General features: G+C 32.2%; 1 protein-coding gene across 2 annotated transcripts in view; it reads left to right on the top strand.

Moving 5' to 3' along the window:
• The window catches only part of bmpr1bb (bone morphogenetic protein receptor, type IBb), a 121,259-nt gene that overhangs the window by 78,946 nt on the left and 26,943 nt on the right, over positions 1 to 15,370 (top strand). For both annotated transcript variants that reach the window (XM_051121284.1, XM_051121285.1), the window contains one exon: positions 5,876 to 6,063. In XM_051121284.1, the coding sequence (XP_050977241.1) occupies positions 5,934 to 6,063 (130 nt within the window). In that variant the 5' untranslated portion in view covers positions 5,876 to 5,933. The remainder of the gene's footprint in view (positions 1 to 5,875; positions 6,064 to 15,370) is intronic.

Below are 15,370 nucleotides of genomic sequence, written 5' to 3'. Positions count from 1 at the left end.
GGTACATGCGTCACAGGAGAGTGACAGTGCAGGAATAATGCTAATAAAATACATTTACATTTATATGGCGTTTATAGTTTATTCATATTTACATTTACTGAAGGAAATAAGAATGGTGCCTATCAGATGTTAAGGTGCTCTGAGTGTTTTTTTTTTTTTTTTTTGTCATGTTGGCATGTGGTTTCTGAGTAGAGATTGACACAAATTTTATGACAGATACCAATACTGATTATTTTAATATTGTCTCAAAGTGTAAAAATGATTTATTGTTTTTTTTAATACTGTTTGGCACAATAGTAAACATTAATATGAATTAATATGAATTATTTAACAATAGTTGATTACAACTTCCAATAAAAACATGCTGTGTATTTTTTTAAAGAAATTGTATAAAAATATAAAAAGTAATACATTAATAATAATAATAATAATAAACTATTTTTATTATTTTATTAGTATAAAAATTACTACTGTTATTAATGCTAATAATACTAATACTCATAATAAAATAATTGTTTTTAATAGTCCTACTGTTATTAGTAGTAGTAGTAGTAATAATAATAATAATAATTATTATTAGTATTAGTATTAGTATTAGTATTAGTATTATTATTTTTATTTACACTTTGCACCTAAATAATAATACTTATAATAATTAACTATTAATGTTAAATATTACTATTATTTTTAATATTAATACTACTGCTACTACTATTACTGCAACTATACTAATAACAACAACAATTATTATTGTTGTTATTATTATGTATTTTGTTGTTGCTGTTGTTTTATTTATACTTTATAGAATGTTTGTAACTGAGTAAATGTTATATCTCTACAATAGAAATGTGCTTTAATGTGCTTTGTATGTTTTAATTTTGGATTATTATTTAAAATAACGATAATAGAGTAATTAACTGAATAATAATAATAAACTTTTAATAATACTACAATAATAATAATAATAATAATACTTATAATAATTAACTATTAATATGAACTATAACTATTATTTTTAATATTAATACTACTGCTACTACTATTACCACAACTATACTATTATCAACAACAATTATTATTATGATGATTATTGTAAATATTTTTATTATTATTATGTTGTATTTTATGTATTTTATTGTTGTTTCTGTTGTGCTTTAATGTGCTTTAAATGTTTGAATTTTGCATTATTATTTAAAATAACAACGATAATAGTATTGTTGAATTAATTAATTAATTAATTATCCTTTAAAAAAAAAATAATAATGTTGACAAACATCAGTCAATTACAATGAAGTGAAATGTTTCATTTGGGCCAAGATTTTGCCATTTATTGGTAGACACAATACACAGTATGATGGAACCAATAACTGTTTGAGTATAAAAGTGTGAGAGTTGTTTAAAGTAAAATCCAATATTCATCTTTAGTGCTCAGCGTCTTGTATGAAAAGTGCCCTGAAGTCTCGAGTCTCTGTGATCTTCTGTTCTGTAGATGTGAGAGATTTCCACCTGTTTTCTGGTCCGGCAGGTGCGTCTGATCGCTTTCTTTACCAGTCTGATCTGCTGAACTTGTGACGTTCATTCTACTCATTTCTCACCTGAATCTGTGGCTCGGTGCTCTTGATGTAATCTCAGTAATGGCACTAACTCTTAATCGGCTTAAGTTGTATGTGTCGGTGAGTGTTTGGGTGAGATTAGAGTGAGAGGGGGCGTGTCGCGGCCCGAGGTGAGTCCCGCCATCACCTGACGTGTGAATGGCTTTTGTCATGCGCTCTTTCTGCTCTTGTGTGTTTTCACTGCTGCTTTGTGTTCTTTATCCCACCCATAATGAGCTGTCAGTCAGCCGCTGGCACCCTACAAGGCAAAAGAGGAAATGCTTAACCGACCCGGCAGGAACTAGTTCTCACAGCACTTCGAGTGAAAATACATGGTGTGTAATTTACTTTCATGTTTTTGATGTCAAACTACATGGAGTTTTTTCCCATAAACAAAGATGTTTTTTAGTTCCATAGTTCCATAATATGTTAAATGTCAGTTATCACACACTTGAAAAGTAAATCAGAACACATTAGTATCATCTGGTGCATCCCAGATTTTATGCTGTTTTGTAATATAGCGTGAGTAGTTTGTTCACACAAGTGCATAGTAACACCCAAGCAACACCCCAGCAATCACAACACCCGTTTTCATGGGCAAACAGCTCCTTTTGTTTGTGAAACAATAGAGATTAGTTAAAACAATCAGTTTGAGCTACTATTGTTGGTTCGTATTTGGTACCAGTTAAGCAATTTATTGGTTAGCAACACCCTGGCAACCACCCACAACACCCTGTCATTAATGTGGTGAGTTTTGCACAGGCAAACACCACTCACATTTTCTTTATGAAATGAAAGAGACTAGTTAAAACAGTCCTAACTGAATTTTAGCTGTAGTCAGTTTGTATTTGTTGCTGGTATATTTGTTTGTTGGTTAGCAACACCCTGGCAACCACCCACAACACCCTAGTTTTAATTTGGTGAGTTTCCATAGGCAAATGCCACTCACATTTTCTTTATGAAATGAAGGAGGCTAGTTAATACAATCCAAACTGAATTTAATTACTATTTTATATGTGTATTTTATTTCTTATGCTGGTTTGTCCATTTGTTGGTTAGCAACACCCTGGCAACCACCCGTAACACCCTTTCATTAATGTAATGAGTTATGCATAGCAAACACCGCTCACATTTTCTTTATGAAATGAAAGACTAGTTAAAACAACACTAACTAAATTGTATCTACTATAGTTGGTTTGTATTTGTTGCTGGTTTGTCTGTTTTCTGGTTAGCAACACCTTGACAACCACCCACAACACTCTTTTGTTAATTTGGTGAGTTTTGCACAGGCTCACGTTTTCTTTTTAAAATGACGACTAATTAAAACAATCCTAACTCAATTTTAACTATAGTTGGTTTGTATTTGTAGTTGGTTTGTATTTGTAGCTAGTTTGTCCAATTGTTGGTTAGCAACACCCTGGCAACCACCCGTAACACCCTATTTTTAAAGTTGTTCCTTATGAGGTGAAAGCGATTAGTTAAAACAGTCCAAACTGAATTTAAACTACTATTTTATGTGTGTATTTATTGCCGGTTTGTCTGTTTGTTGGTTAGCAACACCCTGACAACCATCCATAATAATCTCTCGTTAGTTTGGTTGGTTTCATTTTTCTTTTTAAAATGACAGAGACTAGATAAAACAGTCCTAACTCAATTTTAACTATAGTTAGTTTGTATTTGTTGCTGGTTTGTCTGTTTCTCTTTTTTTTCCTTTTTTTTCATAGCAACACCCTGGCAACCACTCACATCACCTTATTATTAATGTGCTAAGCCTCTCACAGGCAAAAAACACATTTTTTATCAAATGAAAGAGAATAGTTAAAACAATTCAAACAGAATTTAAACTACTACTATATGTGTGTATTTGTTGCTGGTTTGTCTGTTTGTTTGTTAGCAAGACCCTGGCAACCACCCACAACACCCTTTTGTTAATTTGGTCAGTTTTGCACAGGTGAACACTGCTCACAGTTTCTTTTTAACATGGCAGAGACTAGATAAAACAATCCTATTTCACTTTTAACTATAGTTGTTTTGTATTTGTTGCTGCTTTGTCTGTTTTTTTTTTTCATAGCAACTCCCTGGCAACCACCCACAACACCTTATTATTAATAAAAACAAAAAACACTCACATTTTTTCATGAAATGAAAGAGACTAGTTAAAACAATTCAAACTGAATTTAAACTACTACTGCATGTGTGTATTTGTTGCTGGTTTATCTGTTTGTAACACCCTTTCACTAATTTAATGAGTTTTGTACAGGCAACCACCACATTTTCTTTTTAAAATGACAGAGACTAGATAAAGCGATTTTAAATCAATTTGAACTATAGTTAGTTTGTATTTGTTGGTGGTTTGTTTATTTCATAGCAACAGCTTGGCAACAACCCACAACACTTCATTATTAATGTGCTGTTTTTGCCACGGGTGAACACCACTCACATTTTCTCATGAAATGAAAAAGACTAGTTTAAACAATTGAAACTGAATTTAAATCTACTATTGCATGTGTGTATTTTTTGCTGGTTTGTCTGTTTGTTGGTTAGCAACACCCTGACAACCACCCACTACACCTTATTATTAATGTACTACATTTTGTACTGCCCAAAACCACTCACATTTTTTCATGAAATTAAAGAGACTAGTTAAAACAATCCAAATTGAATTTTAAACTACTATTGTATGTTTGTATTTGTTGCTGGTTTGTCTGTTTGCTGGTTAGCAACACCCTGACAACCTCCCATAACACCATTTCATTAATTTGGTTAGTTTTGCAGTCAAACACTGCTCACATTTTCTTCTGTGATAGAGAAACATGACGACTAGTTTTAACTAGTTGGTTTGTACTTGTTGCTGGTTTGTCCGTTTGTTTCTTAGCAACACCCTGGCAACAGCCCACAACACCTCGTTATTAACGTGCTGTTTTTTGCACGGGCGAACACCACATGAAATGAAAGAGACTAGTTAAAACAATTGAAACTGAATTTGAAGTACTATTACATTTGTGTTTTTGTTGCTGATTTTGTCTGTTCATGGGTTAGCAACACCCTGACAACCACCCAAAACAACCTTTCATTAATTTGCGATCTGAGTTTTGCACAATGAAAACACCATACACATTTTTTATTCAATGAAAGATACTAGTTAAAACATTCCTAACTGAATTTAAACTACAGTGAGTTTGCATTTGTTGCTGGTTTATTTGTTTACTGTTTAGCAACACCTTAGCAGCCACCCACAACAACCTTTTGTTAAATTGGCGAGTTTTGCACAGGAAAACACTGCTCACATTTTCTTTTTAAAATGACAGGGACTAGATAAAGGGATTTTAACTCAATTTGAACTATAGTTAGTTTATATTTGTTGGTGGTTTATTTCATAGCAACACCTTGGCAACAACCCACAACACTTCATTATTAATGTGCTGTTTTTTTCCACAGGTGAAAACCACTCACATTTTCTCATGAAATGAGAATTGAATTTAAATGTACTATTGCATGTGTGTATTTTTTGCTGGTTTGTCTGTTTGTTGGTTAGCAACACCCTGACAACCACCCACTACACCTTATTATTAATGTACTACATTTTGTACTGGCCAAAACCACTCACATTTTTTCATGAAATGAAAGAGACTAATTAAAACAATTCAAAATGAATATAAACTATTATTGTATGTTTGTATTTGTTGGTGGTTTGTCTGTTTGCTGGTTAGCAACACCCTGACAACCACCCATAGCACCCTTTCATTAATTTGGTGAGTTTTGCACTGGTAAACCCTGCTCACTTTTTGTTTATGTAATGAAAGAGACTAATTAAGACTGAATCTAAACTATAGTTGGTTTATATTTGTTACTGGTTTGTCTGTGCTTAGCAACACCCCGGCAACCAGTTTTGCACAGCAAACTCCACTCACTTATTTTCACAAAATTAGTGCGTTAGTAAATCAATCCAGACTGATTTTTTTAACCGCTGGTGTTGGTTTGTCAGTGCAGCAGGAGTCCAGGCGCTGTGGTCACGTGACTCTGATCTCACGGGCGGCTCACCGAGCGCTGGAGGCTGTTTTTGGGGGTCACTCGGCCGCCCGTCCCGCCCCTGGCCTCCTTTCAGCAGACGGCCCTCCCCTGTGCGTGAGCGGTGCGGGGCGTGAGGAGGGTCTGCTGGGGTCCCGGCTGAGCCGCAGAGATCAACTGCTGCTTTTATTGTCTCTCCACAAGGTGTCCGGAGCGGAGGGGCCGTCCCAAGCGCAGGGAGAGAGTAACACCCTCTTTCTCTCTGTCCATCGCAGGCCGGCCGTCAGTGTGGAGTAACTGTGGAGGGAGCAGCGTGCGCGTGCGTGTCTTTCCATGCCCTGGTCGTGCGGGCGGGCGGCTCGAGTCTCAGGGATGGAGGAGCTTCAGGTTCGGACGGTTCGGGCCTGCTGGACGCCACTGCTGCTTCTGCTGGGCGTGATGTGGCTGCACTCGTCCGCTCAGGGTGAGTATCAGCGTTTCCTGCGATCTCTGTCTCCTGTTTTTGGTTCTGATGGCAGTGATTAACTGGTGTCTGTTTGTGTCTGACCCCCCGTTGCTGCACGTCATGTTTCATGTTCAGAATATTTGTCGGACGGGCGCCAGAAATGCAGCGCTGCATTTGCCAAAAATGCACCGGGGAGAACTGTAAAATACATTCCGTTTAAAATATGCATGGGTAGTTGACGCACAACTTGATCATGGAGATTTTTTTTCGATCAACACCAAGATTTTAGGTTGAAATGTTCATGCGTGTGTGTGTTTTAGGGAGCTGGAAAGTGTCTCATCACCTGTTAAATGTCGCTGCAGTGACAAATGAACATTAATATGATAAATTATCATGAATAATAATTAGAAAAGAATAAAAAATACTGTTTTAGGTAATAGTTGTAGGGAGTTTGTCAAACTGAAGTGATGCTGACCTCATGCATTGTGGACGATTCATAATAAGAAGACATTTTTGTCTTCATATGCTTGTATTAAAATGTAAAAAAAAGTCAATTTTAGCTCATATTTAATATATGCATGTATGCAAAATGTGTCCATGGAGTTTATTTTTTAACCAAAACCAAGATTGTTCATGGATGTTTAAGAGAAAGTGTGTTTTGGGTGACTGGAAAGTTTCTGATCACCTGTTAAACACTTCTTTAGTGGCAAATGAACTTTTTAAAGTGCAAATAAGTGGTTTGTCAAATAATATGATGAATGGTTCTTAATAATAATTATAAAATGTTGTTTTAAGTCATAGTTTTAGGATGTTTGTCACACTGCAAAATACCAACTTCATGTTGAATATTTATTGTGGATGTTTCACATCAAGAAGACAAACTTTATTAAAATTACTTTACAGCTCATATTTAATATATGCATGGGTAGTTTATGCAAAATGTGCCTATGGAGTTTATTTTTTAACCAAAATCAAGATTTTAGGGTAAAATGTTCATGCATGTGTAAGGAAATGTGTGTTTTAAGTGACTGAAATGTTTTTGATTACCTGTTAAACACTCCTTTAGTAACAAAGTATACTCGTAAAAGTGCAAATAAATCATTTGCCAATTAATATGATGAATAATCTTGAATAATAATTATAAAATGCTGTTTTAGTTGGTAGTTTTAGGTGATTCAGCTTCATGTTGACTATTTACTGTGGACGATTCATATTAAAGACATTTTTGTCTTGATCATTTTCATACATGTGCAAGTGTGTTTTTGGTGACTGAAATGTTTTTGATCACCTGTTAGTAACAAATTAACTCATAAAATTGCAAATAAGTCATTTGTCAATTATTATGATGAGTAATCATAAGTAAAAATGATAAAGTGCTGTTTTAGGTCATAGTTTTAGGAAGTTTGTCTTAATGCAAAATGTCAACGTCATGTTGAATCGTTATTGTGGTCGATTTATATTAAGACATTTTTGTCTTTAGTCATAAAAGTCCATTTTGTCCATAAAAGTGCATGGGTAGTTAATGCAAAATGTGTTTATGGAGTTTATTTTTGAACCAAAACCAAGATTTAAGGGTAAAATATTCATGCATGTGTAAGGAAATGTGAGGTTTAGGTGACTGAAATGTTTTTGATCACCTCCTTTAGTGGCAAATGAACTCATAAAAGTGCAAATAAGTCATCTGTCAATTACTATGATAATTAATCATGAATAATAACTATAAAATGCTGTTTTAGGTCATAGCTTTAGGAAGTTTGTCACACTGCAAAATGCAAACTTCATGTTAAATGATTCAGAAACTTTTATCAACATAAAAATGACTTTCAGAGTCCATTTCAGCTTATATTTAGTATTTGCATGCATGCATGTGTTTAAGTAACTGAAAAGTTTCTAATTGCCTGTTAAATGTCAATTAGTGAATTAATATGACAAGTAATAATTATAAAATGTTGCTTTAGCCAAGGACACGTCACTTCATGTAGAAAATACTAGATGTAATTCAACAGCTGACTGTTGTTTTTCCAGTGCATGTGTTTACTGTTGGTGTTAAATTGATTACGGAGAGCTTAGTTGTGCTTTAAAGTGCCTAAAGTGGAAAAACCTACATGCAGCAGAGTCTGACGTCTGTGTCGCTGCTGCTGGGTTTTTGCTGGTCAGTGAGGCATTTGGCGAAGTCTTTGAGACGTGGAGAAGTGATCTGCTGTCAGACACTTGTTAAACACACAGTTGGTCGTCAGGCTGTAAAATCAATTCCACTCTCACAGCCCACACACACACACACACACCGAGACAAATACAGATGAACAAACACCCGCACATGCGCTCGCCCTCACCTAAAATAATTGAAACCCCTGTGTGTCACATTGAGGGTCAGAAATATCCCGCAGCTGGTGCACGTTCACATGGATTTACTGTTTCAGCTGCCGTTCGGCGCGATGTTAGCGATGAACTTTGAGTCCGACGCGCTCATGAAGCTTCATGTGCGTTGGGTTGTTGTGCATTTGTCTTTTGTTATATTTATGTTGCATTTTAGCAGATTCTTGTGTCCAAAAGTGAACCTACAATTTTGCTCAGAAATGTCAGATTGTAGAAGTGAATTGGGGTTTTGTGTTTTTGTACATGCATCATTTTCACCTGCATCTGAAGATGTGCTTTAGATGTTTCTCCTGTGAATTTTTCACATTTCTGTTTCTGAACGGCTCAGTTTAAGTGGTACATGATTCAGGCGTTGTTGTGGTTCACGTCTCTGTGTTTAAGAGTCGTCTGTGGTTGTGCATTCCTGAGCGTTTCTGTGAATCGTGTGGAAACGCGGCGATCGCGTTGAAAGTATTTCATGCTCGGCAGCGTGATAAGAGGGAGAACCGGTGCCTTCAGTGTTTTATGGCACCGTCAAGGTCAGTGTGGAGATAAACAGACTCCAACACATCTGCGCTTATGAGGGACCTTCATCTCATCTGCTCTTCCTTGAGGAGTCTGATAACCGAATCACTGTGTTGTTCATCTCATGAGTGTGTTACAATGTATTCTTGAGTGTAAAAATGACTTTCGGAGTCTATTACAGCTCATGTTTAATATATGCATGGGTAGTTGATGCAAAATGTGTCCATGGAGTTTATTTTTTATTTTAATTTTAGGGTAAAATATTCATGCATGTGTAAGAGAAAGTGTGTTTTAGGTTACTTAAAAGTTTCTGTTCTCCTGTTAAATGCTCCTTCAGTGTCAGATGAACCCATAATATGATAAATAATCATGATTAATAATTATAAAATGCTGTTGTAGGTCATAGTTTTAGAAGTTTGTCTCAATGCAGAATGCAGACTTTGTGATGAATATTTATTGTCAATGATTCATATTAAGACGACATTTTTGTCTTTATAAACTTTTATTAGCATATAAAAATGACTTTCAGAGTCCATTACAGCTCATATTTAATATATGCATGGGTAGCTGATGCAAAATGTGTCCATGGAGTTTATTTTTTAACCAAAAGCAAGATTTTAGGGTAAAATGTTCATGCATAAGGAAAAGTGTGTTTTAAGTGACTGAAACGTTTTTGATTACCTGTTAAACACTCCTTTAGTAACAAAGTATACTCGTAAAAGTGCAAATAAGTCATCTGTCAATTAATATAATGAATAATTATGAATAATAATTATAAAAGGCTGTTTAAGGTCATAGTTTTAGAAAGTTTGTCACAATGCAAAGTGCAAACTTTGTGTTGAATGTTTATTGTGGACGATTCATATTAAGATGACATTTTTGTCTTTATAAACTTTTATTAACATATAAAATTGACTTTCAGAGTCCATTACAGCTCATATTTAATATATGCATGGGTAGTTGATGCAAAATGTGCCCATGGAGTTTATTTTTTAACCAAAAGCAAAATTTTAGGGTAAAATGTTCATGCATGTGTAAGGAAAAGTGTGTTTTAGGTTGCTGGAAAGTTTCTGATCACCTGTTAAATGCTCCTTCAGTGTCAAATGAACCCAAAATAGTGCAAATAAGTCGTCTGTCAATTAATATGATCAATAATTATGAATAATAATTATAAAATGCTTTTTTAGGTCATAGTTTTAGGAGGTTTTCGCAATGCAAAATGGAAAATTTTTGTTGACTACTTATTGTGAATGATTCATATTAAGAAGACGTTTTTGTTTTTATAAACTTTTATTAGCATATAAAAATGACTTTCAGAGTTAATATATGCATGGGCAGTTGATGCAAAATGTGTCTGTTAGGTTTATTTTTTAGCCAAAGCTCAGTTTTTAGGTTAAAATGTACATGTAAGCGTAAAGAAAAATATATTCTGGGTGACTAGAAAGTTTATAATCGCTCGTTATATGCTCTTTCAGTGACAAATCAACTAAAAGTGCAAATAAGTCATATGTCGATTAATATGATAAATCATCATGAATAATAAATATGAAATTGTGTTTAAGGTCATAGTTTTAGGAAGTTTGTCACACTGCAGAACATGGCAGCTTCGTGTTCATAATAAGACATTTTTGTCTTCGTAAACTTTTATTCAAATGTAAAAATGACTTTTAGAGTTCATTTCAGGGTGTATTTAATAATGCATGGAAAAGTCAATTCAAAATGTGTCCATGGAGTTTATTTTTTTTAACCAAAACCAAGATTTTAGGTTAAAATGTACATGCATGTGTAAAGAAAAGTTTATTTTGGGTGACTGGAAAGTTTGTAAACACCCTTTAAATGCTCCTGCATTGACAAATGAATTTATAAAAGTGCAGGTCAGTAGTCTGTCAATTAGTATAATGAATAATTGTGAAAAATAGTAATAAAAGAAGCAGAAAAAGGCTTTTTGAAATAGTTTAAGACAATGTCAACTTTATATTGAATAGTTATTTTGGAGGATGCATTTCAGATATTTTTGTCTTCATAAACCTATAAAAAAAAAAAAACAACTTTTAAATGTAAAATATGTAACTATTAAAAACTGTAAAACAAAACTATTAAAAAAAAAAAAAAAAAAAAATCGACAGAAGCAATTACTTTTTGCACTTTTATAAGTTGATTTGTCACTGGAGGTGGTCCAGTAACCTTCCAGTAAACTAAAATAGTTTAATGTACGCTTACATTTTTAATAACAATAAATAACTAAATAATAATTTAATGCATATTTTAACTTAAAATCTTGCTGTTGATTTAAATAAAAAAAAAAAAACTAAATTAAAAACTTTAATTAAAAAATAATTGAATGCATATTTTAACTATGACCTAAAACATAATTTCATATTTATTATTCATGATGATTCTTCATAGTAATTGACAGATGACTTCAAGTTCATTTGTCCCTGAAGGAGTGTTCATTTGACTTTCAGAGTCCTTTTCAGTTTATATTTAATATGTGCATGGATAAATTAGTATATGCATGGAGTTTTTTAATCAACACCAAGATTTTAAGTTGAAATATACATGCATCTGTAAGTTAAACTGTGTTTTAGGTAACTGGAAGGTTTCTGATCACCTGTTAAACACTCCTTCAGTGACAAATCAACTCATAAAAGTGCAAATAAGTAGTCTGACAATTACTATGATGAATAATCATGAATAATAATTATAAAAGAATCAGAAAGATGCAGTTGTTTTAGGGAATTTGACACCCTGCAGGACATGTCAACTTCATGTTAAACACTAAAAAAACACCAACTTTTAAGTGTAAAATATGTAACCAATAAAAACTGTAAAATACAACTATTAAAATATAAAAATTATGTATCACATGTATTATTCATGGTTGGTCTTCAAAGTAATTGACAGATGCAATTACTTTTTGCCCCTTTATAAGTTGATTTGTCACTGAAGGAGTGTTTAACAGGTGATCAGAAATCTTACAGTAAACTAAAATACAGTTTTAATTAAGTATTTATTTATTTTTTAATAACAATAAATAATAAAATGATTTAATGCATATTTTAACTTAAAATCTTGCTGTTGTTTAAAAAAAACTATGACCTAAAACATCATTTTATATTTATTATTCAAAATGATACTTCATAGTAATTGAGAGATGACTTATTTGCACTTTTATAAGTTCACTTGTCCCTGAAGGAGTGTTCATTTGACTTTTAGATTCATCTTTAGCTTATATTTAATATGTGCATGGATAAATTAGTATATGCATGGAGTTTTTTAATCAACACCAAGATTTTAAGTTAAAATACACATGCATTTGTAAGTTAAAAAAATAAATAAATATAAAATACCTGTAAACTATAAAAATGTAAAAATTACTTTCAGAGTCCTTTTCAGCTCATATTAAATATGTGCATTGATAGTTTAGTATGTGCATGGAGTTTTTTAATGAACACCAAGATTTTCAGTTAAAATATGCATTCAATTATTATTTTATTATTTATAGTTATTAAAATGCATGCGTAAGTTAAACTGTATTTTAGCTTACTGGAAGGTTTCTGATCATCTGTTAAACACTTAAGTTTTACTTAAGTATTTATTTCTTTTTTTAAAAACAATAAATAATAAAATGATTTAATGCATATTTTAACTTAAAATCTTGCTGTTGATCAAAAAAAGACTATGATCTAAAACATCATTTCATATTTATTATTCATGATGATTCTTCATAGTAATTGACAGATGACTTATTTGCACATTTATAAGTTCATTTGTCCCTGAAGGAGTTCATTTGACTTTCAGAGTCCTTCAGCTTAGTATATGCATGGAGTTTTTTAATCAATGCCAAGATTTTAAGTTAAAATACACATGCATTTGTAAGGAAAAAAAAAAAAAACTAAAAAAAAAAATATATTAAATATAAAATACTTCTTAAAATAATCCGTCCTTTTCAGCTCATATTAAATCTGTGCGTTGATAGTTTAGTATACGCATGGAGTTTTTAATGAACACCAATATTTAAAGTTAAAATATGCATTAAATTATTATTTTATTATTTGTAGTTATTAAAAAATGTATGCATAAGTTAAACTGTATTTTAGATAACTGGGATGTTTCTGATCACCTGTTAAACACTCCTTCAGTGACAGGTCAACTCATAAAAGTCGTCTAAGCAAAAGCAAATTTGCAAGTTACTATGATGAATAATCATGAGTAATAATCATAAAAGAATCAGGAAAAGTGCTGTTTTAGGGATTTACAGCTTGAATGTCACACTGCAGGATGTTTTAGCTTCATCTGAATGCTGTTTTTCCATTGCTTGTGTTTAAATAACATTAGTGTTAAATGGACTTGTGTGGTAGAAAAGCTCTGGGGTCTGGTCTCGTGCGGCAGGTTGGTGGTGTTGGTTTGCTTTTCCGCGTCCACCTGGATGTGAGCAGGTGCCGCTGGTCTCGATCAGATGAAAACATGAGTCAAGGACAGACTGGAGTGGGAGAGAAGCGCTTGCGTAGACGCCGTCGTGACCTTCGGCGCTCCTCCCGCACATGAGTCATCAGGAGTTCCTCCCTTCTTCGATGCTCCTCCAGGCGCGTGGGCAGGTGGAGGTGTCACGCTGTAGTTTCTCCAGTGTTTTTGGGTGAAATTCCCACACGCTCCACTGAATTGAGGAGCGGGGACACAGTTAATGTTCCCGGTATGAAAACTGAAACCTATGAGCTGCCTTTCTACACAACCTTTCCAGGGTTCGTAGACACGAGTATGATGTGAAGTCTGTGCCAAACTTGATTTTCAAAGGCTCGTTTTGGCAAAGCTTGTATCTTTCACAGTGAAGTCAGTCCCAGAATGCACTGTGATGAGGTCAGCGGAAAAAAATGAATGCAAATGAATATCATGGACAAGAAAAAATATTGATTATGAACCAACTTAGTTCAGTGGGGATTAGTATTAATAGAATAGAATTAGGTATTTAAAAAGAGGCCTTTTTAATAATAAATAGTTAACTATCATTATTTTATTTTATTTTATATATATATATATATATATATACTTTATTATATTTAGGTTTGTTTGTCAGTGAAACATGAAAACATGAAATCTCCAAAAAGTAAAAATGAATAAATCTATGAAAATGATAATAAATTAAAAAAACAAGGCAGCATATTTCATTTACATTACCTTTAACATTTATTAAAATAATATTACATTTAAAAGGTAATAATAATAATAATAATAATCATCATAAAAATGAAAATAAAATAATAAATGATTAACTATCTATACAAAATTGTAAGCATATTTATTTTTATTAATTTATTATATTTATTATTATTATAATTATAATTGATAATATATATATATATATATATATATAAATATAAAAAAAGTCCAAGAACTAAAAATGAATAAATCTCTGAAAATAATGTTTAAATTGTATAAGAATGAAATTGTCCATGATTTTTCAACAACAAAAAAAGAAACTAAAATTAAAAACAAAGTAACGTTTCTTATTTACTTTAACTTGATGTACTAAAATAATAATACATTCAATAATAAATACAAATAAGTAATAAAATTGTTTATATGTTTGATATATTGATATATATTAGTTTTTATTATTAAAATTATTATGTTGTGTAAGTGTAATTAAACTAGGCGTTTAAAATAATAAATTATGAACTATCTATACAAAATTTATTTGATACATTTATATTTGTATTATATATGCACACATATATTTATAATTTATTATATTTAGGTTTATTTGTCAATCCAAAAAAAAAAAAAAAAAAAAAACGTAATAAAAATTTTTAAATCTCTAGAAATAATGTTTAAATTGTATAAGAATAAACTTATTTCTAGGATTTTTCAAAAAAAAAATAAAAAAAAATAAATAAAATACAATTGAAAACATTTATTTATTTATAACACAAAATTAAATATATAATAATATATATATATATATATATATATATATATATATTTGGAGTTTTTATTTCAGCTCAGGGTTTGAATCAGAGCTGTTGTGTCTCTCATTCACTGCAGGTGTTTTCAAGGTTACTGAGTTCTGGCCAAATATGACTGTATTACAGTTCTCAGGAACACAAGCTTCATTTACAGGAACAGGTCCTACGCTTTTCTGTTATCACTTTATTTCCTCTCCCTTTTCTTTGACAGTTAACTGATTTTAAAAATGTTGCTTCTGTGCCTTTCAAAGTCTCTTCCTTTATCACTAAATTGTTTTCAACATTGCTAATAATCAGAAATGTTTGTCGAACAGCAAGTCCGCATATTAGAATGATTTCTGAAGGATCGTGTGACTCTGAAGGCTGGAGTAATGATGCTGAAAATGCAGCTTTGATCACAGAAATAAATTACATTTTAACAGATGTTCTCATAGAAAACAGCTGTTTTACATTGTAATAATATTTCCAAATGTTTTATTGTA

The sequence above is a fragment of the Labeo rohita genome, chromosome 10 (genome assembly GCF_022985175.1).
Source record: "Labeo rohita strain BAU-BD-2019 chromosome 10, IGBB_LRoh.1.0, whole genome shotgun sequence".
NCBI classification, from domain to species: domain Eukaryota; kingdom Metazoa; phylum Chordata; class Actinopteri; order Cypriniformes; family Cyprinidae; genus Labeo; species Labeo rohita.
The sequence above is the reverse complement of the archived record's forward strand: the minus strand, read 5'-3'. Positions and strand labels throughout refer to the sequence as shown.